The sequence below is a fragment of the Anabrus simplex genome, chromosome 1 (genome assembly GCF_040414725.1).
Source record: "Anabrus simplex isolate iqAnaSimp1 chromosome 1, ASM4041472v1, whole genome shotgun sequence".
In the NCBI taxonomy this organism is placed as follows: Eukaryota; Metazoa; Arthropoda; class Insecta; order Orthoptera; family Tettigoniidae; genus Anabrus; species Anabrus simplex.
This window is the reverse complement of record NC_090265.1, coordinates 272304153-272331166: the sequence shown is the minus strand read 5'-3', so window position 1 is coordinate 272331166 and position 27014 is coordinate 272304153. Positions and strand designations below refer to the sequence as shown.

The following is a 27014-nucleotide window of genomic DNA, read 5'->3' as shown; positions in this document are numbered from 1 at the left end:
ATTTCCACCAACCGAATGAAAACCGCGTGTGCCAGAGAAAATGTGAAATACATCATCATGACAAGTGCAAAAATCGTACAAAGTCTTAGAAAAAATATAGTAAAGAACAGTACTGTAGCTTGAAATTTAAGCAGTTCCGCGCACGTCTCCACAAATTAAACAATCGATCAAATGTTATACTCTGTGCATGGCTATTTGGCTGTAATAAATGTATTATTAAATTAAAACCTACACCTATACATAATTATGCCATCGAATGAGATATACATATCGAAATGATTGTACACAATAGGTCAAATGATTAATTGTGGATGTGAGTGAAGATGGCTCCTAAATGTTCCAGTTCTACACTTCAACTCAATGTATTCAAAATTTAAAACTAATTCAATAACATTAAAGCCATCATATTTGTTCTTGAATAGGGGTGAAATACGTAATTTTGCTATTTCTGCCACTGAAAGACCGGATGTTCACAGACTGGCGAAAAAATGTAGGGTTAAGTTCCGTCACAAAAATACACAAACATTCTCAGAGAATGCTAAATATATATTCTACATTAAATTAATAAAGTGTGGCTCTTAGCAAACGGTATACACACTGTTGTTGGAAGATTACAGAATATCTTGGTATACATTTATTGCGTTGAGAGCACCATAACAAGTAGCACAAGTTCTTGAACATTGCTACCAACAGTGAACAAAATACAATGAGACAATCTCCCTCTCTCTTGAATTGCTACGCTGTTCTTTCGTTGCTTTTCTTTACAAATTGTTGCCAATATAATAGCCCTCCGTAGCTGAATATTCATTAAACAATATGACTGAACGGTAGATTCAGTAGAGAGTATTTTCAATGATTACTTCACATCGCCAATGATTTCCCTTAGTGTCATGTTGTGGTTACCCCGGTACTCACAACCTCACATCCTTGATTCCTTGCTCAAATCAAGCCGATTTCGATGATCTTTTGTTAACATTTGAAAATGTTCATGCGCTGAGCTTTAAGTAACTTGAAGTCCGCGAATTCTGTTTACAGTCTTCTGTGGGTTGTCGGTAAAGTATGAACGTGATGGGGAAGTTAAATGCTTCAACAGAAATTATTGCCATACAAGGACCTAGTGATATGAAAAAAAATGCTTACAAGTTCAAAACTAATTTCCGACCAAAGAAAACTTATAAACAGCTCCCATATTGTTCTGATCCATTGCTGGTGCCAAGAGTTAAACAGGTAAATTACTGTTGATACATTTTATCAAGCATGAGTGTTTGGGGTGTGATGATATTCACATTCTTTATTTGCTTGCCGATGGTCTAGTGACGAACAATAATATCGTGTTTCTGAGAATCGGGCTACTACAAGAGTATCCATACACCTTTTCACAGCATTATGAAAGAAATTCTTGGTATACCAAGATTTCAAGAGGTATGCTATTTGTATACCGGTATATATTAATTACAACTGTATTTAAGGTTGTATTCTAGCTATTAGTTTGATTCATTTTGTTCCATATATTGTAGTAAGCTATGCTAAGTTACAGGTTTTGAGTAGAAAGCACCACCACCATCAACCTTGCAAGTAATAAAAACAAGGCAGTTCACATGTCCTTTTCAAATTTCTCTTTGATTTCATTTACTGCCTGTTCTATGTAAACATTGAAAAGGAGAGGGGACAAACTGCAGCCTTGCCTCACTCCTTTCTGGATTGCTGCTTCTTTTTCAAAGCCCTCGATTCTTATCACTCCAGACTGATTTCTATAAAGATTGTAGATAATTCTTCGTTCTCGGTATCTGATCCCTATCATCTTCAGAATCATAAATAGCTTGGTCCAATCAACATTATCGAATGCCTTTTCTAGATCTACGAATGCCATGTACATGGGCCTGTCTTTCTTGATTCGATCCTCTAAGATCAGACGTAAAGTCAGGATTGCTTCACGTGTTCCTACATTTCTTTTGATCTTCTCCCAACTCAGCTTCAAGTTGTTTTTCCATTCTTCTGTAAATAATACGTGTTAAAAATTTTGCAGGCATGTGATACTAAACGGTGCCGTAGTTTTCACACCTGTCAGCACCGGCTTTCTTGAGAATAGGTATAACAACATTCTGCCGAAAATCGGATGGGACTTCTCCAGTCTCATACATCTTGCACACTAAATGAAATAACCTTGCATTGCTGGTTTCTCCTAAGGTAGTCAATAATTCAGAGGGAATGTCATCAATTCCAGGTGCCTTGTTCCTATTTAGGTCACTCACAGCTCTGTCAAACTCTGACCTCAAAATTGGGTCTCCCATTTCATCAGCATCAACAACCTCTTCATGTTCCAGAACCAAATTATCTACATCTTTACCTTGATACAACTGTTGGATATGCTCCTGCCATCTTTTTGCTTTGTCTTCTTTCCCTAGAAGTGGCTTTCCATCTGAGCTCTTAATATTCATACACCTAGATTTCCTTTCTCCAAGTTTTCCTTGATTTTCCTGTGTGCAGCATCTACCTTTCCCAGGACCATACAGCCTTCGACATCCTTGCACTTCTTCAGCCATTCTTCCTTAGCTACCTTACACTTTCTATCCACTTGATTCTTTAATCGCCTGTATTCTTTTCTGCCCTCTTCATTTCTAGCATTCTTGTATTTACGTCGTTCATCAATCAGGTCTAGTATCTCCTGAGTTATCCACTGATTCTTAGTTGATCTTTTCTTCCTTTCTAACATTTCTTCAGCAGCCCTACTGACTTCATTTTTCATGACTCTCCACTCTTCCTCTATAGTGTTTCCTTCAGCCTTTTCATTTAGTCCTTGTGCAACATGTTCCTTGAAACAATCCCTCACACTCTTTTCTTTCAACTTGTCTAGATCCCATCTTTTTGCATTCTTTCCTTTCTTCAATTTCTTCAACTTCAGATGGCATTTCATGACCAACAAGTTGTGGTCAGAGTCCACGTCTGCTCCTGGGAAAGTTTTGCAATCCAACACCTGGTTTCTGAATCTCTGCCTAATCATAATAAAGTCTATTTGATACCTTCCAGTGTCTCCAGGTCTCGTCCACGTATACAGCCGTCGTTTGTGGTGTTTGAACCAAGTATTAGCAAGGACTAAATTATGATCAGTGCAGAATTTAACCAGCCGACTTCCTCTTTCGTTCCTTTGTCCCAATCCAAATTCTCCTACTGTACTACCTTCTCTTCCTTGGCTTACCACTGCATTCCCAGTCTCCCATCACAATTAGATTCTCGTCACCTTTTACATATTGTATTAAATCTTCTATCTCCTCATATATTCTTTCGATTTCTTCATCATCCGCTGAACTAGTAGGCATATAGACCTGCACTATTGTGGTGGGCATTGGTTTGGTGTCTATCTTGACGACAATAATTCTTTCATTATGCTGGTCATAGTAGCTTACCCACTGCCCTGTTTTCTTATTCATTATTAAACCAAATCCTGCATTTCCCCTGTTTGATTTTGTGTTGATAATTCGGTAGTCGCCTGACCAAAAATCTTGTTCTTCCTGCCAACGTACTTCACTTATACCAACTACATCTAACTTTAGCCTATCCATCTCCCATTTCAGATTCTCTAACCTACCACAACGATTCAGACTTCTAACATTCCACTCTCCAACTCGCAGAATGTCAGTATCCATCTTCCTGATGATCGCCCCCTCTCGTATAGTCCCCACCCAGAGATCCAAATGGGGGACTAGTTTACCTCCGGAATATTTTACCCGGGAGGAAGCCATCATCGGTATATCATTCATACAGAGAGAGCTGCATGTTCTCGGGAGTTAGTTACGGCTGTAGTTTCCTGTTGCTTTCAGCCGTGTAGCAGTATCAACACAGCTAAGGCATGTTGAGTATTATTACAAGGCCGTATCAGTCAATCATCTGGACTGCTGCCCTTGCAACTACCGAAAGGCTGCTACCCCCCTTTTGATGAAAGGTATTTCACATGGTATTAAAAAAAAAATGGGCTTGGAGAGAGAGAGAGAGAGAGAGAGAGAGAGAGAGAGAGTGTGAGAAGAATAATGGAGGGATGCTGACTGGAAGGTGATTGGGGATTTAAATGAGACTATGGAGTGGGTAAGTGGGAAACTGAGAGTGAGGTTTCTAGATCCTATTGGGTTGGTAGGCCTTCACTTAAACCACAGTGGTACATATAAGTTAGAAAATTTGTTTAGAAAGGTTGCAGGGAAGTACATTCAGGGAAACGGGGTGACATAGGGAGCGGTGATAAGGGTACAGGGAATTGGATGTCAAGTAGGGATGACATAAAAATGTTAGTGCTCAACTGTAGTAGTAGTGTAAAGAAAGGAAGTAATTTAATAATAATAATGTTTTAATGCAGCCACTGGCCAAAAAACAAGAATACAATGACATATATACATCCACACCTGCTTAGTTCAGGCAGAGTTCACTATCATTATCAGGCTTTCACAAATTCACTGATTGAGCACTTTCTCTTGGAGCATTCCTCTATATATGATATCGCCCCTAGATTTGACCACAGAGCTTGCACACACAAGATCACTTGGGTCATGGAGTTTCTTCTCTGAGCACAATTTAAAATGAAAACCATGGACCGCCGTTCTTGTTGCGATATGGCGCAGCTGGTAATTTGTACCCATCCACCTTCTGTTCATCATGCCTTAGGTAGTGTAGAAGGAATCCTAAATTTCCATTTTCTTGGCTTGCCGCATTAACTTGCAGTATCAGCTCATTCCGAAAGTCCTCTATCAGGTACGTTTCCCTCAATAGTTCATATACCAACCGTGATCGGGTTGACTTTGATACTCCCAGGACCCTTTTGAGGTAGCGAGCTTTGATTTTCTCCAGTTCCTCCAGTTGTTTATAAGTAAGGTACTCTCCTATGAGTTCAAGACCATATGTCAGCACCGGTACTACCTTTGCCTTAAATAGCTGCATAGTTGTCTCTATTGCAATAAGGGCAATATTCCCTATGTTGTTCACTGCTCTGATCACAGCAACCATCCTGGATCTGATGTGTATTCGGAAGCAATGCCCACTTATTTGCAGAGTTAGACCTAGATATTTGAAATGATTTACTCTTCTTAGACGCAATCCTCTACACATTATTTGCTCAGCCTCTGCAAATTTACCAGCCTTCCTGAAAATCATCATTTCTGTTTTATCCTCGTTTATGCAGATTTCGTTTTCTTCTGCCCATTCCACGAGTAAGTCCGTAGCTCATTGCAGTTCATCGACGTTCTCTGAAGCGATCGCCATGTCATCCGCGTAGATATACATTTTCACATTGGTACTTTCTTTTATCTTTACTCCTACATCACATGTGAAGGCGTTAAACAAGATTGGACTCAGTGGATCTCCTTGTAGGACCCCTATTATCTGTGGTATCTACTCTGATACGTCCATCCCATCATCCATTTGTATATAATTTTCCGCTAATGTATTTGATATAAGCGTTGTCATGTTGGATCTTCCGGTCAGTTTCTCCAGCTTCTTGACTAGGATACCCCTGTTCACTAAATCGAAAGCCTTCGAGTAGTCTACAAATATCACGTAGGGTTTTCCTCCTGGTGTTTCCAACGTAGATTTGATGTGTCCTAGCAGATTTTCCATAGCCTTGATAGTGGACCTTCCTTTTCTAAACCCGAACTGTTCCTCGGGTAGCAATGGATCTGTCATTCCCTCTATTCGCTTGGTCAGGACTCTTGTTAGCAATTTTAGGCCTGTCGACTCTAAGGCTACTCCTCTGCAGGAGTTAGGGTCGCTGTGTCTCCTTTACCTTTGTATAAAGGCTTTATTGGTTTCTTCCATTGTGTTGGTATTCTGCCTAGTTCTAGATGCTTATTAAGGTAGATATAGTTTCTGTCGCTGTCTTTTGAATGTGCTCATTCCTAATACCATCTGTACCTGGAGCCCTGTTTTGCTTAGCATTACTGATGGCCCAACTTACTTCTTGTATTGTCAAAGGCTGGGTCTCATGACAGACCTCTGGCTGTCTGAACTGAGGCCTGGTTTCCTTCGAGCAGATGACCTTGTGCAGATGCTCCTCCCAAGTTTCCATTGGTATGTTTGGCTGGAATCTTCGTTCTTTGGGGTGTAGTGCTGTATATGGATCCCTCTTGGCTTCCTCTATAATTTTCTGTTTTTCTCTTTCGATGTCACTTATTTTCTTTTTCAAGAGCTTTTTGTACACCATTCTTTTGGCTCTATATTCCTCGAGTACTTCTGTAGTTTTTATATTCTTAGCCTTGTGGAGTGACTATCGTTTGTTTTCTTTGTAAGTTACATTCTTTGTCAAACCAGGGTTTTCCTTTCCTTTCAGATCGCGGTAATACCGCTGCCTTAAGGAGTCTTTATAGAGAGAGAGCTGCTTCATCTAAATTTTCCTTCTCGATCAAGTTCTCGATATATCGTTTTTGAGTAGCCTCGGCCTTTATTTTCTCAATGTCGATTTTCTTGCCAAGGTGTTGGCTTTCATTTCTTCTTTAGTCTTGCGTATATTTGAGATGATCTTTGCGCTGACCGGGATGTGTTTTCTCATGACGGCTTCTTCTGAGCAAACTGGTTTAGCCGGGCGAACTATCTTGAATCCCTTAATAAAGATGAGATCTATAGTACTCCCTCTGTTTGGACAGACATTCGTGCAGTCGGATTGTCGGTAGCAGCTTTAGACCTTGTGATTGTAGGAACTCCATAACTTCCCCGGTTTTCCCTGTTTGCCTATGGCACAGTTTAGATCACCTGCTAATATAATTCTCTCATCCTTTTTTATCTTGTTCACCGCTATGCCGAGACTGTCAATAATATCCATTGCGGAGCATTCAGGGTTGAAATACGCTGCCAAAATTACTCCAATCTTAGTCCGTACGACGAGTATGTTATCTTCTCCCATTAGCTGTTTACAGGGGGTGAGATGGGGTTTAACCAATACTGATACTCCTCCTGATGGTCTTCCGCTTCCTCCGGGCATTTTTGCTGTTACCTCAAAGCGGTAGAATCCTGGTATAATGATGCTATTATGTTCTATGATGAAGGTTTCTGTCAATACGCAGATATCGTACTTTACTATTATGTTCTTCGTCAGTAGGTTCAGGGCACCTCTTAATCCTTGAACATTCCAGTTCATGATGTTAATAGCGTTGCTGCAAGCCTCTAAACATCCAGGGTTGCCGAAAGGGCCAGCAGAACACGCTAGAAGCCAGAAGGAACTTTTGTGAACTCTCTTGAGATCAATCATTGGAATCCCTGTTTTGAATGCTCTTGAACCGGGTTTTTCACTAACTTTATCACAGTAAATTCTACCCTTCACTTCGTTTTCTCTTAGGTAGTCTACGATATCTGCCTCGGTGGTGTCTGGGTCTAGTCTTCTTGTGTATAACCAGGCAATTCTCTCCGCCACTTTCAGTTTCATAATTCCTTCTCTTGTACCTCGTACTGGTTCCTTCCGTGAGCGTTCTTTGTGTTCAAGGGTTTCTTGTGTTGTTATTCCTCTGGTATCTTCTAAGTTCCTGCAATTCGTTTCTCTTTGTTGGTCTGCTTTCCTTTTCTTTATTTTTTCATAAACGTTACTAGTACTTTCCTCCGGTTTGTCGTTTTCCTCCGGGTCAGTTATGTCCCTTTCACGGTCGTTTTCAATACGGTGTTTTCTCTTGTATGTAATTTCGTGGGGATCCCTGTCTTCTTTGGCTTTCCCTTCCCCTTCTGAGTTAGTTTCCTTCTTTTCTTTCCTCTCTTTTTCCAAAGATTTGAAGCTCATTTCTTCTTTTTTTGTGCTGTGGCTCTATTACGGGTCCATCATTTCCCACACATGCCTTACGTCCCATTTTTCCTCGATGTGGGGTTATAGTATCTGTAATCATTGCTGAATGCGGGTTCGGTGGTCCGATATTCGAAGATGATCCTTCCCCTTGTATTTCGGGAGGACTCGGCGCCTAACACTCAATTACTGAAGATCTGCGAGTTTTGAATTCCTTCCGCAATGCATTGTGCATTTCTTCCCTTACTTGTTGCTCTAAGCTATTCTTCACGGACTAGGCTATATTATAATTTGAATAAGTGTCGATAGTTTATCTAGCAGTTCCTCTTCCATATTGATTGCCTTTATTTTTGATTTGCATTTACTGCATAGCCAAGTTAGCATGCAGTGTCTTCTTTTTATTATATCAAATTCCCCTTTAGTCATTTCTGTGCAACCGAAGTGCTGCCATCTGTTACAAATCTCGCATTCGACAGCTTTGTCTCCATCGGTGACTTGCTTTTTGCAGATGTCGCACCGATCTGTTTCTGCTGAGGTTGTACACTTCTCAGACATGATGAAAGTCACCACCTCGTAACGATCCACCGGCCGTGTAATTTGAAGTTATGTATAGTATAAAGTTGGCACTACACGGTATGATAAATTGTCAATTTATGCACAAAATTCCGCTAAGCGGAAGTAATTTAATAGACATATACTTACCAGATATTGTAATAGAAGTTGAATCATGGCTGAGAAAAGATATAATAGATTCAGAAATTTTCTCACGGAATTGGAGTGTGTAATACCAACATAAATGGTCCGTTATTGGACATTATAAATTTTCCAGCTAACTCATTCCTGGTTGCCAGCATTTCGCCCCCGTGTTATATGTTTGGCTCATCAGTTGGTACATAGCATACTCACCAAGACGTATGGCTAGTGCATACCATGGAGGCCACTGTGTAGGCTACTTCGGAGCCACTGGCAGTGCCAATGCACTATGAGAGACTTTGTCTCATTATTGAAAAATTGATGCCTGCTTGGCCATCAGGTGATATAGATGTTGATTCCCATTGGGAACCTGAAACATTTGCCTGAATGATTAAATTTATAATACCAACATAAATGGTCTGTTTTACAAAAATGTTGCAATGTTTGGGTTGGGAAGAATTGAGAGAAAGAAGAAGAGCAGCTCGACTAAGTGGTATGTTCCGAGCTGTCAGCGGAGAGATGGCGTGGAATGACATTAGTAGACGAATAAGTTTGAATGGCGTTTATAAAAGTAGGAAAGATCACAATATGAAGATAGAGTTGGAATTCAAGAGGACAAACTGGGGCAAATATTCATTTATAGGAAGGGGAGTTAGGGATTGGAATAACTTACCAAGGGAGATGTTCAATAAATTTCCAATTTCTTTAAAATCATTTAGGAAAAGGCTAGGAAAGCAACAGATAGGGAATCTGCCACCTGGGCGACTGCCCTAAATGCAGATCGGTATTGATTGATTGATTGATTGATTGATTGATTGATTGATTGGACATTATAAATTTTCCAGCTAACTCATTCCTGGTGGCCAGCGTTTTGCCCCCATGTGCTATGTTGGGCTCATCAGTTGGTACATAGCACACCCACCAAGATCATTTATGTTGGTATTATAAATTTACTCATTCGGACAAATATTTCAAGCTCCCGATTGGAATCAACATCTATATCAACTGGAGTGTGTATCGTAGAGATAGGATAGGATGGTAGGAGGGGGGGGGGGGGGTATTCATTCTGGCGAAAGAAGAATTTGTAAGCTACGATTGATAGTTTAAGATGACAAACATGAAATTCTAAGTTTAAGGCTCATCTCTAAAGATTATAGGCAGCTTGATGTCTTTGGAAGGTACAGACCAGGAAAGGGTAACGCTGACGCTGATTCAGAAGTATTTGATACGATAATCAGCTCTGTGGGGAAACTATATGGAAAGGAACGTGATTGTAGTGGGTGATCTCAATTTACCAAATGTCAATTGGGAAGGTAATGCGAACGACAGGAAGCATGACCAACAAATGACAATAATATGCGTAGGGCAACTGATTCAGAAAGTGATGGAACCAACTAGAGGGAAGAATATTTTGGATGTGGTGGTGGTAAATCCAGATGAGCTCTATAGAGAAACCAAAGTAATACATGGCATTAGTGATCACAAAGCTGTTTTTGTCGTAGTTAAAAATAAATGTGAAGGAAAGGAAGGTTTATAATTAGGACTAATAGGCAGTACCATATGGCTGATAAAACAGGCATGAGGGAGTTTTTTTAAAAGCAGCTATGATCGGTGGAAAACGGTAAATAAAAATGTAAACAAACTCTTGGAGGGGTTTAAAGCAATTGTTAAGGAATGTGAAAAGGGTGGTAAGGAATGGTAAAGATCCACTATATTATAACAGAGAAGTAACGAGCCTGAGAAGGTGGTGCAGGTTGGAAATAAATAAAGTTAGAAATGGCTGTGGAAGGAATGAGAAATTGAAGGAACATACTAGGAATTTGAATCTAGCAAAGAAGTCAGCTACGGATAACATGATAGCAAACATAATTGGCGGTCATAGAAATTTTAATGAAAAATGGAAGAGTATGTATAGGTACTTTAAGGCAGAAACAGGTTCTAAGAAGGACATTCCAGGAATCATTAATGAACAAGGGAAGTGTGTATGCGAGGATCTTCAAAAGGCAGAAGTATTTGGTTACAATGATAATGTCCAGATAGAGGAGGTGACTAATATTAAAGAAGACCGAGCTCGATAGCTGTAATCGCTTAAGTGCGACTAGTATCCAGTATTCGGGAGATAGTGGGTTCGAACCCCACTGTCGGCAGCGCTGAAGATGGGTTTCTGTGGTTTCCCCATTTTCACACCAGGCAAATGCTGGGGCTGTACCTTATTTAAGGCCTTGGCCGCTTCCTTCCCAGTCCTAGCCCTTTCCTGTCCCATCGTTGCCATAAGACCTATCTGTGTTCGTGCGACGTAAAGCCAATAGCAAGAAAAAAAACAAAAACCTAAAGAAGTATTAAAATTGACCTATTATAACAAAGACATTTACAGTAAGATAGAACAGTTGAAAACTAGAAAAGCCGCTGGAATTGATAAGATTTCTGGGTATATACGGAAGACAATGGGTTGGGATATAGTACCATATCTGAAGTACTTATTTGTTTATTGTTTGCATGAAGGAGCTATACCAAATGAATGAAGAGTTGCTATAGTAGCCTCTGTGTATAAAGGAAAGAGTGATAAAAGCTGAAAATTACAGGCCAGTCAGTTTGACGTGCATTGCATGTAAGCTTTGGGAAATAATTCTTTCTTATTGTATTAGATTAATCCACTGAAGCTCAACTTGTAGGATTCCAGCAAGATATGGCAGATATCCTGGATTCAGGAGGTAAAATGGACTGTATCGTGATTGACTTATCTAAGGCATTTGATTGGTTTAGGTTCAATCAATCAATACTGATCTGCATTTAGGGCAGTCACGCAGGTGGCAGATTCCCTATCCATTGTTTTCCTAGCCTTTTCTTACGCCTGCGTAGCGTAACGATTAGCACTATTAGCTCCCGTCCTCGAAGGCCCGGGTCGATTCCTGGTACTGCCAGAGATTAAAGAATGGCAGGAGGGCTGGTAAGTGGTTAAAATGCCACTCTTAGCTCGCCTCCATTGGGGGTGCACCCGAAAAGAGCTGCTCCTCCTGGGGATGAGAACACAAGTTTACTTTATTATGTTTTATGTGCAGACCGTTTTTATTTTTTCTATGTGTAAGCAAATGTGAAGGTGGCAATAAAAAGGAGTCACTTCCGAGAACAGTAATACAGTTTATTAACACTGTCAACTAGTGAATATAAATAGTTTATTATGTTTCAAAATTGTACGAAAATTTCCTTCATTGGATCAGTGCTCTAGTTTCGGTCCCCAGATCTTAAGATTGCGAGTTCAAACTCAGATGCTGGAGATGGATTTTTGAAGGTCGAAAGAAGTCCATTCGACACTCCATGTTGTACGATACTGAATGTAAAAGAACTCTGGTAACACATTTGGGGGTTTATCCCACAAAATTATTTAAAATCTAACCACAGGTCAACTAAATAGAGTGCTGGTTTCACTTGTCATCTGGTAGTGGAAAGTGAAACGTCGAAACTGATATGCAGACAGCCTAAATGATGTCAAACCAAAATGCCTGTAGACGGTAGCAGAGGTCATATGATTATTATAATTATAATTATAATTAACGTCACTTATTAGTGATGAGTATGCATTACAAAAACTAAACAATGGATTACTGCACAGCTCAGTCCTTGCCCCATTGCTTTTCAACTTATACATGACAGGCCTACCTTCCACAAATGCTAGAAAGTTTATATACACCGACGATCTTGCTGTACATTGCTATAACTATACAGTCCCGTGATTTTAGAACAGCTGAAGTTAGCCTCATGGATGATCTGCTAGGGTAGATCATGGGAGACTACTGGCAAAAATGAGTGCAATTGGAGTAGATGAAAGAGTGACTGAATGGGTGGCTGTATTTCTAGAAAATAGAACTCAGAGTAGGTGAAGCTTTATCTGTCCCTGTAATAATTAAGAGGGGAATTCCTCAAGGCAGTATTATTGGACCTTTATGTTTTCTTGTATATATCAATGATGTGTAAAGAAGTGGAATCAGAGATAAGGCTGTTTGCAGATGATGTTATTCTGCACAGAGTAATAAATAAGTTGTAAGATTGTAAGCAACTGCAAAATTACCTCGATAATGTTGTGAGATGGACAGTAAGCAGTGGTGTGATAAATGGGGTGAAAAGTGAAGTTGTGAGTTTCTCAAATAGGAAAAGTCTTCTCAGTTTTAATTACTGTGTTGATGGGGTGAAAGTTTTGGGGATCATTGTAAGTACCTAGGTGTTAATATAAGGAAAGATCTTCTTTGGGGTAATCACATAAATATGATTGTAAATAAAGGGTACAGATATCTGAACATGGTTATGAAGGTAGGACTGTCATCAGGATTACTTGATTCAAGAACTGGAAAGAACAAAAACAAAAAAAAAAAAAAAAAAAAAAACAGAGAAAAGCAGCTCGATTTGTTCTAGGTGATTTCCGACAAAAGAGTAGCGTTACAAAAATGTTGAAAGTTTGGGTTGGGAAGACATGGGAGAAAAGAGATGAGCTGCTTGACTAAGTGGTATGTTACACATTATAATTCTCATGTTTGGTCCGTATTGAAATGTATGTAAAGAGAAAGAATGTTACAAGTGTTTTAATTTCTATCTTCTCTATACAAAGAGAGATCTAGTAATTAAGAATTAAATCTTATCATATTAATTACAAGGACATGTTTTGCCCTTTATAAGGGCATTTTTATCCTTAATCTCAAACCTGTAAGGTGAATAATCAGGTCCTGATTGCTCTGACAAATTTTAAAATGAGGACACTAATGCAGGTGCTTGTTTAACCCTGCAGTGCTGGCACGGGGGCTCATAATTCGCACACTGCTACTTTTCTCTTTCCTCCGCTCATCTTTGACTGTAGGAGTCACATGATTTCAATATCTTCCTGTCAACAGTTCCCATGCTTCATTCTCTCGTTTCGCTTCATTCTGTGCGGTACTATTGAAATAAATAGGTAATGCGGACTCACAGTCCCGCGCGACTATTGCCGTTGAAGATTGCTAATTGTTGCTGCTTATATAAGTATTGTAAGAGGACTATTTTTGTAAGTAGTAGAACTTCAATTGTAGGGTTTTATGTCACAATTTGTGCTTCTCAAACATATTGATAGTGCTTTGTGTAAGTTAAGGATCTTTCTCTTTCCTCTTGGGTAAGAGGCTGAAAGACTGCAAAAACTGATAAACAGTGTTCTAGCAGAAACCGGTTCAGAGAATGATGTGTTGTTTAAAGTGAAAGTGCGGAAGATACTGATGAAGTGGAAATTCAGAGTGAAAACTCAGACACAGAGCAAGATATTTCTCACAGTGATGAGACGGGTGACAGGAGTGTTTATTTACCACATGGTCCAGTGTATATAGGTAAAGATCAAGTCATGAAATGGAACAAACACGCACCATGCAAAAACGTACGAACAAGGCCAGAAAATATGATAAAGTGCCTTCCTGGCATGAAGGTCGCAGCAAGGGAACTGAAAACTCCTCTTCAAATTTGGAAGTACTTTTTTACAGACGAAGTAATTAATGCATTAGTGTATGTTGGGTATTCAGCCCGAAGGCTGGTTTGATCATCTGCAGCTCCGCCAACAGCTGTCATAAATAGCCTAGGCATCACTGAAGAGGCTTACTAGGGAAATGAGGAGTGAGGTAGTTTCCCGTTGCTTTCCTCACCGAGCCAGCCGTTGCTATTACATATCATCCTGCCAAGCCCACTGAAATGCATGCACCAACCAACCCTATGAGCGATATTTTCACACCATTCATAACAGGGACTGGCTGCATAAGCAATGGTATTACTAGCATCACTCATACCTCAGTCACTTTCATATTGTCAAAGCCAAGGATGAGACTGAGACAGGTCAATGAAAGTAACAAATTTGATATAGCCCATACCAGAAGACATAGTGCACTGTAAACACTACATCTCGCCAGCAAAGGCATAAATGCATTAGGACAAAATACTAACCTAATGATTCAATCTCAGAAAGGTAAATATGCTAGGGATAGAATTGCAGGGACACGACCGCATCCGAAATTCAAGCTTTAATTGGTTTGCTGTATCTGGTGGGAATTCTGAAAGCTAATCGCCTCAATCTGAAAGATTTGTGGAAGACTGATGTCACAGGGGTAGATATATTCTGACTTACAATGTCATTGAGTAGATTTCGTTTCCTTCTCAGATTATTGAGTTTTGATAAGTTAACACGAGAAGAAAGGCTGAAGTATGATAAATTAGCTCCTATGAGGAACATATTCAAACTATTTGTTACCAATTGCAAATCTGCCTGCACTCCATTTGAATACGTGACATTAGATGAAAAGTTGGGAGGCTTTCCGAGGAAACTGCAGGTTTAGGCAATGTATACAGAGTAAGCCCAACAAATATGGAATCAAAATATTTGCTTTATGTGATGCCAGGATGTATTACACATTGGATATGAAAGTGTATGTTGGCACACAACCTGATGGACCATATTCTGCAAGTAATGCTCCAGCTGCTGTAGTACAAAGACTGTGTAATTCAATCAAAGGAAGTGGTAGAAATGTCACCGTATACAATTGGTTTACCAGTCTGCCATTGATTGAAACACTCAAACTTGAGTTCAGACTTACTTTAATAGGAACTATCAGAAAGAACTAAAGGGAATTGCCACCAGAGCTCACAGAGCCAAAACGTCCGGAGAAGTCAAACATGTTTGCTTTCAGGGAATCGTGTACATTGGTTTCATATGTTCCGAAGAAGGGCAAGAATGTGTTAGTTATATCTAGCCTCCATCATGATGATGCTATTGACCAAGAAACTGGCAAGGCAGAAATGATAGTTACGTACAATAAAAGCAAAGGTGGTGTAGACATGATGGACAAGATAGGCTCTGTTTATAACTGTGCACGACACACACACACCGATGGCCTATGGTAATATTTTACTCGATGCTGAATGTTGGGGCAATTAATTGTGTGGTAATTCATACAGCAAATAATCCTGACAACCCCATGCCCCGCAGGGAGTTCCTTCGCCACTTGTCCTATGAACTTGTTGCAGAACACGTGCGAAACCGAGCTGCCTTAAATAATCAGCCCAGTAATATGCCGTCAAGGATCTGTGAAATTTTCAAACTTGAACCTAAAGGACGCCTTCTTGAGAATTCTAGCCACCACAGGGGTCGCTGTGCTTACTTTGACAGGAAAAAGAACAGACCTACCAAGTACAGTTGCAAGAAGTGTGATAAATACTTGTGTCTCGAACATGCAACAATTGTGTGCTCCGAATGTTTGGAGAATGTAGACAGTGACTAAAATATGCTGAAAAAAGTTAATTCTCTATTATGTCTAATGTATTACGTGTTTATCTGTGATTGACAACCTATTTTGTGGCTATTTCCTGGGTCAATAAAGTGATTATTACTTTAACATTGTTCTATAAACATTCGATATTGTGATTGTTGTATATACTTTTAGAATGATTAACATAATGTTAAATTAGTCATTGTACTTCAAAAATGTATTATTTACATTGTTAGTTTCATGTTAACAACTATTAAATCTACTAATATCTACGTGCGGACCCACAGTCAGCCAGTATGTTAACTACTGCAGGGTTAACATAAACTTATAAGAATGTCCTTGGTTAGAACTGTGGTATCAAGCTGCATGTCACAAGTTCTACAAGATTATGTTCCTTAGAGTGCTGAATAGAACCTGGTTTAATGCGCCTGATACTTGTTGAGGGTGTAAGAAAAATAATTTGGAACATAAACGGCTTGATGTTTATAATGAAGTAGAAAAGTGTTTTTTTGATCACTCCTAGTGGAGAAAAAAAGTAAAGCTGCTAGACTGTTAAAGTTGTTAAAGATGTTCATTTCTTATGTTAAGAAAAGACAACAGTCTTCTTTAAGTACATTTTAGAAGCGAGGAAGGGTATTCGACTGTCTGTAGTCATATTTATCTTAGCTTGAAAGAGCAAAATTCGAAGGTATTTGGATGTTGATTAGAGCTTGTGGTGTAATGTCTGTAACAAGAGGAGAGTAAATACTTAGGAAAAATTTAAAGGGAAAGTGGGTTTAAAAGAAAAAAACTGAGTGTCTGACATTTCAATGCTACCATAGCAACTGATGAACATACACATAACGTTGTTTTTCTTTAACTAACCTTTTCTTTAACTGATTTACATCATTACAGAAGAAGGGGTAAGTGATTATACACCCACAGTTTTTCTTGTTTAAAGGCGTTCAGGGCGTGAGAAATAAGCTTGGACCTTAAACAGCTTAATATTTAGAATAATATCCATCCATCCATCTATTCATTCTTCGTCCTCGCGTTTTGAATTCTGGTCAGTGGGGGATTTTGGACTTTTAATTTGTCATTACATTTCGTCTCATTCTTACCCTTAGGGGCCAATGACCTAGATGTTAGGCCCCTTTAAACAACAACAAGCATCATCATCATCAAACCAGTCAGAGATGAAAACGGAGTAGTCTTGACATCTGAGACACAATAGTTGGAAAGATGGAGATACCACTTCATGGAAGTACTCAATCTTGGTGAGGAAACATAAACTGAAGAAGTTGAAACCATTTTGGAGGATCCAGACATCTTGGTAGAACCACCAACACAACAAGAGATTGCACAAGCAGTGAAACAATCTGTCTTCTTGCAGAATATTTTCAGGACATGGAAATCGAAATGAATGGCATAAAAATGGAAGTTAAAGAAGTAGTCTTAAAGATTAATAACGAAAAGACTACCGTAGGGAAATGCACATAAACCATCGTAACAATTCTAGCTTGATTCTAGATGGAATGGATATAGAAAGCGTAGAGGAATTTTGCTACTTAGGAAGCATGATAAGCCAGGATGGAGGTGCTTTTAAGGGATGTGGTGGGTCATGTATGAAGTTAAAGGAGCTTTTACCAATATGGAGATCCCCTCACATTCGTATAAAAACTAAGCTAAGGATATTCAACTCAAATGTTAAATCTATGTTACTCTATGGAAGTGAGACCTGGAAAGTGACCAAAGACATTACCACAAGGTTACAGACTTTATAAATCGTTGTTTGAGTTATGTTATGAGAATATGCTGGCCGAAGGCCACATGTCAAAGTCCCATACAGGAACAGATAATAAGAAGGAAGTGGAGATGGATTGGGCACACCCTGAGAAGACCACAAGAAAGTATCACAAGGCAGGCATTGAACTGGAATCCACAAGGTAGTCGCACGCAAGGCAGACCGAGGATTACCTGGAAGAGAACCATAGGTAGGGAGATTGCTGGAGTTAACAAGACATGGAGGGAGGTGAAAGCATTGGCAGCAGATAGAACAAGCTGGAGAAATTTCGTCGATGCCCTATGTTCCACCTGGAATTAAAGGAAATGAGCATTGTGTGGAGTGGAAAATCATTCAAGGATAGTGAACCCTTGTGCAGCTTATAATTGTACAAATCGCTGTGTGGAGGGATCTGGTATGTCTTCATATAAGGTACCTATAAGTGATACTCTTAAGAGAAAAAAAAAAATGGCAAAACAAGAACTTGGCTTACACATAATGCTGTTTTATTGAACAAGAAACTAGCTTAAGTGCCGTGGACTATCTCCTGCTGGAATATGGGTTTAATTTTCCATTTTCTTCATTTGACTCTTGATAAATTTATCCTCACGTTTAGCATTAGTCCCTATAGGTGACACCCCTCAAATCAAGATTCCCAGTAGATGACACATGTCTTGGCCTAATAGGTGACATATTTTAAAACACACAAAAACATTTAATATAGATCAATGTTACAAGGAAGAACATTTCTAACAGTGCTAATTAAGAAAAACAGTTGCTAGTACTTCAAACATATAAAAAGTCAGTCTCAGAAGTAAAAATAAATTAATGAAATCAGACTTTAAAGTTTAAAAGGCGATGCCTCTTCGGAAATAGAATCAGATTCACCTTCACCAATACCATTTGAAGATGAATTATTTTCACTTTGCATACTTTCATTCTGATTCTAAGCATCATTATTCTCGAGCCAGTCATGAATAACATCATCCGCACCGCTCCAGGTGATAAACCATCCATATACAGTTATACAGGAAATTCTGGAATAAATCCCACCATAAACAGGAACCTACCTCCCGATCCTTCCCCTCTAGACATTTTCAACACATCGTTCATGACTGTTTATGGGATGAAATTGCTACCGAAGCAAACCGTTTTGCTGATCAGTTTTTCTCAAAAAAAAAAGTCTTACCTCAACCTTTCTGAATAAAACAGAACACATTGAATTAGACATAGAGGAACTTAATTGGGTTAAAAGCAAAATTTTATGAAGAAACTGAGCAAGATTTATGCATTGGTTTCGTCAACGATCCTCCTGAAACCTCCCCATTTGCAAAAAAATATTTTTTCAATGAGTTAGCACTAGCAATTACTTGAGGACGCAGTTATGTGGAGAAAATATATGTTCAAAAGATAGTCAAGATAAGTTTTTTTAAATGAAAATGATGAAAAGTTGTTGAGAGTTGTGTGGTACTAAACAGCTATACATTTTGAATGGGTAGTGATGTGGGGATGAAAAGGGGAACCTGAAATACATAACAGAGACAGCGGATAGTATGATTGATATGGTGTTTTGTTCAAGAAATGAGTTGCCTGTGATTAAGAGTATAAAGGTTGAGGACTGGGGGGAGTCACACCAGTTAAGTTATTAGAGTAGAATGTAGAGGGAGTACTGGTAGTGCCTTAACAAATCGCACAGGAAATTTTAAAGAAAGATCTGTACTAAATACGGGTGGAAAGAGTTTACGAATTATTATGATGGAGAAACTTGTAAAATAGTGGAAATTGGAATAGACTTAATGATTGAGAATAACTAAATGGGGAGGGGGCAGTAAAATTATTAGAAGACCGTTTTAAGGTGGTGGGAGAGAAGATGCGGGTAAAAGAGGAAAAGAGAAAAATAGGCAAAGGGTGAATGATGACTGTAGACATAAAAAAGTACTAAGTAATGAAAGCATTGAGTTCATACAAGAAACATGGGGGAGACAATGAAAGAGAATGTATTCTGTACTAAGAGGAAATAATGTAGATATTTGTTTTATTATAGAAAATTTCGAATGGCTTTTGAATGGTTGAGTTGAATAGAAATTCTAAACATAATGAAAGTGGGAACATGTGGAGTACAATTAGCAGATATGTGGTCAGCAGAAAGATGCTCAGCAAGCTGAAATAGTTTGTGCTGACTGGGTGGAATACTATAAGAAATTATTGGGTGGTGAAGACAGGTGGAAACCAAAAATAAAAGGGGGAGTGAATATTCGTAGGTCTGGAATGTACTTCGCCTTCATTAGATTAGGAAATATCGATAGAAAAGAGAGGTCTTAGAGAAAAGTAGGAAAGGCAAACCAGGAGCTACTTGGGGAAACACAAGGAAAGTTTGGAAGCAAGTGGCGAGGAACAGGTATATCCTAGAAAGCATTGTTAAATTAATAAATATTTGAAGGGAGGTAACGTCAAAAATCTTGGGAAGAAAGAGTGATTTGCCCAATCTGTGAGAAGAAAGGAGACAAATCAAACCCAAATACAGGGTCTTTATTTATGCTTGGCAGGGACTTTCTCGCTCGACCTTGGCCGCCAGTGACGGTTCAGTTGCCGGCTACCGCGCGTGCGTATGTACGGCAGAATACGGTGCTCAAAATCATTTTCATCCAGTTTACTCACCATGTTTACAGTTTATGCTCAAAAATCATTATAATCCATTATCATGCATTTTACTCACCATTTTTACAGTTTATGCTGAAAATGTTCCCCATGCGCTGCCGAAATAATCGGCATCTCCTAATGAAGTTTTCGGTTACTCTACTAAGTTCTTCAGCACTGATGGATGCAATTGCAACTCTTATATTGTCTTTTAGTTCATCTAGTGTGTGAGGGTTGTTCACATAAACTAAATTTTTTAACATTCCCCGCAAATAAAAATCACGTGCTGTTAAATCTGGGCTACAAGGGGGCCACAGATTTTTATGATCCTCATACTAAACACGCTTCAGTAAAGAGATAACGACCTTTTACGTCTATTTTTATTGTTTACTAAACCTGTAGGTCTGAGTCTCTTGGCCAGTTGTTTTATTGTCCATTTGATTGGAATACATCTCCCTGGAAATTTCGCTTGAAACTTTTGTCCTAGCGCACGATTTTCTGCACTTAATATAAGTATTGTGCAGATACACATGTCCACGTAACAAATATTTCACATACATTACAGCACTATACACAATCACAATAAAACACTATACAATATGACATACAGTACGCAGTAGCTTCATTGAACACCCTACTATCTCGGAGCTCAGCTCTCAGCAACTGCATAAATGTCGGAAACCGCGCGCGCCAGCGGCCGTTAGTGGCCTGTCATCGGCGGCCAAGTTCGAGCGATAAAGTCCCTGCCAAGCATAAATATAAAGACCCTGTAGTTAGACATAATGTTGATAGATACTTTAAATAAAATATATACCGGTGTGCTGGCAAAAAGGATTGAAAAGTGGGCAGAGACGGGGCTTGATCATGGAGAGAAGTCTTCAAAGAAGGGATAAAAACAACTGACAATATATTTGTGGTGAGAACAATAATGATACATATGTAAAAAAGAAAGGAAGAAAATTGTACATTACTGCTATTGATTTGGAATAAAAATCTGTTTGATTCTGTGTGTAGATGGGTTGTTTTGGCAGATAGGTAGCGCAGGGGTCTTGAATAAATTGATCAGAGCAGTAGAAAACATATATTCAGAAGTGCTCAATTAAAGTTGGGGAAGTATTCTCCAAAGTAGGACAGAATCAAAGATGTAAGTTGTCCTTGACACTTGTGTTTATTGTGCATAAAGGATGTTTCTTAGTTGAAAGGCTTCACGCCTGGGGTTTACCCAAGTCTTGAGAATCAAGAAATTCCAGGTCTCATATTTGTGGATGACATCCTCCTACTCACACTGATTCCTGCCAGCATGCAGGGTAGTATAAATGAAGTGGTAAATTACTGCAATGATTGGAATTCAGAAATTACTGCTCAGAAAACGAAACAAAAAAGTAATTAAGTCTCCTGACACGTACGTTTTAATAATTTAATATAATTCCATAAAGAATTATGGAATTCTTTACTAATATTTTCTTCCATCTTCATCAAGGTAACTAGAATAAAAGGTAGGCTACTCCGGCGGTTGAAGCTTCCATTGGCTGGAGCGTTATGATGTCACGCGATATGAACGATAGCGAGTAAGGTACACAGTCGCAGTATAGCAAGCCTGTGAGTTCTCCTGCCTGTGAAACATCTTCTCAATCTTTCATCAAATAATAGTCTGGTTTAGTCCGATTTGATAAGTAACGGCACTTCCAATAGATTTAAAAACTTGAAAATGCGTTAAATTACGTCACATGCTGAGCAGGTAGAACTTCAACTATCAAATACATGACATATAATACGATAAGAAATAAAATATTGCAATGCAACTCAAAATAATTTATTTATTTCCTGATGAAGTAAATATTTATATCAAATGGCCTAGGAAAATATACATCATATCGACATCTTTATGAAATTATATTAAATTATTAAAACGTACGTGTCAGGAGACTTGATTAATTGATGAACCAGCCCAAAGCTTAGCCTTCTTATTGGCATATTTTCTCAGTGCTAGCTCCTTACTCTTTGCATTAAAATGCCATATCCTAATAAGTGTCCTGGTCCTTACGTAGAGACAAATTATTTTGTCATGGAATACTGGAAATTTTGACTTAACAATAGAAATAAGAGTTTTCATTATGTTTTTGCATCTGGACACAGTCTTACCTTGAAACACACCAAATGAAATTTCGAACTGGGCTATGTGTTTTAATCACCCATGACTGCGATGTGTGAGGCCCTCTTTTGAAATAACCGAAATCCAGTAACAGGTCTCTTCTCACACAACATTTTTGTCTCTTTCTTCGTATTTACTGTGTATATTGGATCACGGATACTGTATTATTTCACGAGCTTCGAAATATATTCAGAAATATAAGTTATTAGCACATAATAATGTTAATGTTATTGGATTTTCCGTCCCACTAACTGTGTATTTGAGCACCTTCACCACCGGACTGAGACAGGATCGAACCTGCCAAGTTGGGCTAAGAAGGCCAGCGCTCTACCATTTGAGTTGCTACTCAGCCTGGCTATTAGAACAATAATTTTAGAAAATATGATTTTCATTCAGTCATTTATATCTGACACCTTTTTATCGTACGAGCTGTAATAATGGAGATATTCAAGAGTTTATTACAAAGTGTTTCAACTACCAAGCATTGCTGATGAGGAAGTATTGTTATGCCATCACAGTAGCAAACTAACTGGCTATGATGGTTGTTGTCGTTGTCTTTATAATATGCAAAATAATAATAATGTTATTTGTGTTACGTCTCACTAACAACATTTATGGTTTTCTGAGACACGAGGTGCCGTAATTTTGTCCCGCGGGAGTTCTTTTACATGCCGACAATTTATAGTGCCACACACGTTTCCATAATATGTTGACTGCATTTTAATCAGTACAGTGGTTCTACTTCAGATACTGACAACACGAACACTGTTCACATAGTGAACCACTATAAAATTATTATGTATCCGTGATCCAATATACAGTAAACACGTAGAAAGAGACAAAAATGTTGGTCGGTCACTTGCTTTCTCGGCTTACGCTGCGTGAACCATCAACGATAGACCCCAAGTGTAAGTGTACGAATTGTAGAGCATAGAATCCTCTACAAAAAAGTCCTGGATGGTACATACCTATTTCCAACCGGCTGCCCTCTAGGAGCGATTTTATTCTATAGTCCGCGGTAAGAAATATAACTCCTTAAAATTAAATAAATATTTTGATATTATCCTCGAGTTCCTCATCAAAATAAATTATTTGACCTCCTCCAGTATTTTATAAGGATTACAATAACCTTGTCAGGACATTATTTGCATGAATGGTTCAGAAGTTATGACCATTTTAGACTGTAGTGGTAATATGTGTCAGCAGGACGGACGAGCGCTGTCTCATATCACATGACGTCTCGCAGAAGGCGGCCAGGGAGAGAAACTAGGAGCGCGATGCGGGAAGAGACCCCCCTGTGTCTTCATGTTGTCTTAGGGCATAGCATACAACTCGGTTTCATTAGCTTTATCATCGATGCAAACTCCTGTGTTATGTAGTTATTACCAAAGCTTATAAGAACTACATCAGTTTTGAGGTCACGTTTTCTAGATTTTTGTAAGAAACTTCTTGGATTAAGTTTATCTGGCATCCGGTGTTGATTAGGGCACTAAAAGTCGTAGTACCAGTGAACCACATCTCTTGTTTCGAGGCTTAGTGTAATTCCTGTTGCACTATGTTGATCTTTGTCGATCTTGCTGCATTCTGGCTGAACTGCATTCAGATGATTTGTGATCAACTTTGTTACATCAAAAGCAGTTTGGTTTCTTTTTGTTGTACTTGTAAGTCACTGATTTATGCCATGGTTCTCCACAGTTGAACCACTTCTGTTTTGCTTTCTGCATCACTGGCTTATCTCTATTGGCTGGTTTGTGTATTTGATCCTCCTCATGGTTCTTCACACTCTTCTTGCTCATTACAATATAGTTTCTCTTTTAATTCTTTCAGTGCTCAAATACGTCAGCCTCATGTCGGTAGGTTTATGGACATATAAAAGAACATGTGCGGGCTAAATTCAGGCTTCTTGGCTTCTCCGAAAATCGTCAAAAGTAATTAGTGCAACATAAAAACAGTGACATTATTTATTTAATTCCTTCAGATTCTTTGCACCATAGAGTAGTACTATATTCGCAGAGTTGTCATCAATACCATCAGTTGTGTACTGGATGAGTGAATCTTCATTAATATCTCCTCGGTTAGAAAGTTCTTTCATAATGAAATGATACTGGTGCCATATTTCTTCTTTCTTCACCAAGCAAGTGGCCACGCAGTTTGGGTCACGCAGCTATCGGCTTGCAATTGGGAGACAGTGGATTTGAACCCCACTGTTAGCAGCCCTGACAATGGTTTTCTGTGGTTTCCCATTTTCACACCAGGTTAATGCTGAGGCTGTACCTTAATTAAGGCCATGGTTGCGTCCTTCCATCTCCTCCACGAACCTGCTATGCTGGCTTAGCAGGTGGAGAGGTGATACTCCCACGTGGCACGTCCCAGGTGGCGAATAGAGGGGTTCTAACTGGCTTGCTGGCGGACTTGAGGGAAATAAAATACCTCTCGCGGACCAAACATGCTACCCCCTGTGGGTGGGGGACGCACATGTAGAATACACCCGTGGTATCACCTGCCTGTTGTAAGAGGCGAGAAAAAGGGGCTACCTAGGCGCGGACATGGATTGCGGTTTGGTATAGTGTGTTGGACCTCCTGTGGATGGGAGAGGCTGAATACATCCACAGGTAATCCCTGCCTGTTGTAGAAGGGGACTAAAAGGGTCATGTGGCCATGGTCCCCTCTTTATTTATTATTGTTTCTCCGAGGGTCATTTGTAGACCATTTCAATATTTTTGATGTGCGCGCTGCTCGGCGATGGAGCTCCTACGTGTGCGACTACGCTCAAAAGCCCGTGTCAGTAACCACCCAGGAAGCGGCAGGTGGGAGTGTCATGTACCCGGGCAGTAGTATCCGCCTGACAACACAGGTCGCTACACAGCCGAATGTCAGGACATATTCTTATTAATTATTTAATTTATTTTTCCCTATATTTAGTGCTCTGTACACGCTGTGGGGTACATGCTATTGTGGGTGACTGAAGGGAGTCCTCGTGCTCATTGCCTCAGTCCTCTCGTATTAGGCATCGTCCAACATCGGACCCCGGGCAATACCGGCTATGACTAGGTAGGTATTGCCTTAGCTGCTTGGTTTGGCTACAGAGACCCCTGATCGGAGTGGGAGGATGATTTTGGGCATGGTGTCGAAACCACTTCCACCGGCCACCTCGGGTAGTTCGCTACCCAAGTCTTTAACTTTTGATTCCCTGAGAGGGGCAACCCCTTGGGAACAAGCACAGCGTATTAGTCTGGGTTCCAGCTTCCCTAGGTTCCTGGTTGCTACCAGAACCGATGGGCACGATTTCAAGCTGGTGAAATCGATTCTTTTCAGTCGACACATTGATGGTGTATACGGTGAACTTGAGGACCTTAAGAAAATGCGCAGTGGTGGTTTGCTTCTAAAGACGAGCACTGCATTCCAAGCAGATCGGTTGCTTAAGCACGACCACTTTGGCAACATCCCTGTCAAAGTGGAAGAGCACAAAACCTTGAATCTGGTTCGTGGAGTTATTTTCCACCGTGATCTTATTCTGAACACTGACGATGAATTGATGGAAGACATGAAGCACCGTAGCGTGACACACGTCCGGCGCATTACGCGCAAAGTAAACGGTGGAGACTTTGCCAATGGTGCGTTCATAGTTTCCTTCAAATTGTCAGTGTTGCCAGAGAAAGTCAAGGTAACGACTAATCGTTGGGATGTGAGGCCGTACATCCCGCCTCCTATGCAGTGCTATCAATGCCAGAGATTCAGACACATGGTATCTCGTTCAAATCAGTCTGTGTGTGGTACTTGTATGAAAGTAGCTCAAGGCGTGGAGGAGTGTACACCTCCGTACAAGTGCACTAACTGCTCTGGTCTTCATTCTCCTCGGGATCGGAACTGTCCGACCTATCTGAGATCAAGACCCTGGATGGTCTTTCCTACCAGGAAGCGCGCTGTAAGTTTAATTCTCTGAATGCACTGGCCAAGACACTAGACTTCAGCATGATAGCACAGTCTCTTCCAGGTTCGTCATTTTCCATTGCAACACCTTCCCAGAAGATTGCTGCTCCCAAGGCGACAGTTGCTCCTGTGAGCAACGCCGCAAAGAGAACGAGCTCGAGGGCGGGTCCATCCCGGCCTTCGACCATCAAGAAGCCTATGCCGGCTAAGAAACCTACGCTGGCACAGCAGGGGAAGAAGACGACGTCTCCTTTCCCCACGAGGGCGGCGAAAGCCGCGAGTAAGCCGGCGGAGGTGGCATCGTCGACCAGGGCTGGGAAATCACCTCCCAGCCCGTCGAAACAAGAATTGACGGCGGGGAAGAAGAGTGCCCTTACCAGGCGTTCTTCTACATCTCCTACAAATCGGGCGTCACGCCCTCCACCTGGAGGGCCTGATTCTGCGCCAGCGGGTCTTCCTCCTGAAAAACCTGTGCGCTCCCCTCGTAGGAAGAAATCCCAGCCCTGGACTACGTCGAAGAAATTCAAGGTCTTGAGAGGTCACCAGACGAGGTGATGCACATAGAGCATTTATCTTCATCTTCGGATGGGGATGTGAGTGTAGGTTAGGTAGCATTACGATGCTCCTAACCTAAATCTCAGAAGTCCACACCTACAATATGGCACTGTTACAATGGAATTGTAATGGTTATGATAGGCATCTTGCTGAGCTGTGCCAGCTCGTTAGCGAATATTCCGCGAGTATAGTCTGTATTCAAGAAACAAATTACGGACCAGGTCATCATACGGTCTTGAGAAATTTTCGACTATACTCGATAGAATGACATTATGCTCA

General features: G+C 40.0%; 2 protein-coding genes across 5 annotated transcripts in view; one reads left to right on the top strand and one right to left on the bottom strand.

The window, feature by feature from the left end:
- LOC136886793 (LETM1 domain-containing protein 1) overlaps positions 1–902 on the bottom strand; it is an 82879-nt gene extending 81977 nt beyond the window's left edge. The window contains exon 1 of one of the 3 annotated variants that reach the window (XM_068231051.1): positions 861–902. In XM_068231051.1, the coding sequence (XP_068087152.1) occupies positions 861–892 (32 nt within the window). In that variant the 5' untranslated portion in view covers positions 893–902. The other 2 variants (XM_067159609.2, XM_067159602.2) reach the window with 2 other exon arrangements.
- A 103-nt stretch (positions 903–1005) lies between these two features.
- Positions 1006–27014, top strand: part of smid (nuclear valosin-containing protein-like smid) — a 274423-nt gene continuing 248414 nt past the window's right edge. For both annotated transcript variants that reach the window (XR_010861817.2, XM_067159588.2), the window contains exon 1: positions 1006–1227. Coding sequence is in view for 1 of the 2 variants with exons in the window: in XM_067159588.2 (XP_067015689.2) it covers positions 1060–1227 (168 nt within the window). In the remaining variant the exon portion in view is untranslated. The remainder of the gene's footprint in view (positions 1228–27014) is intronic.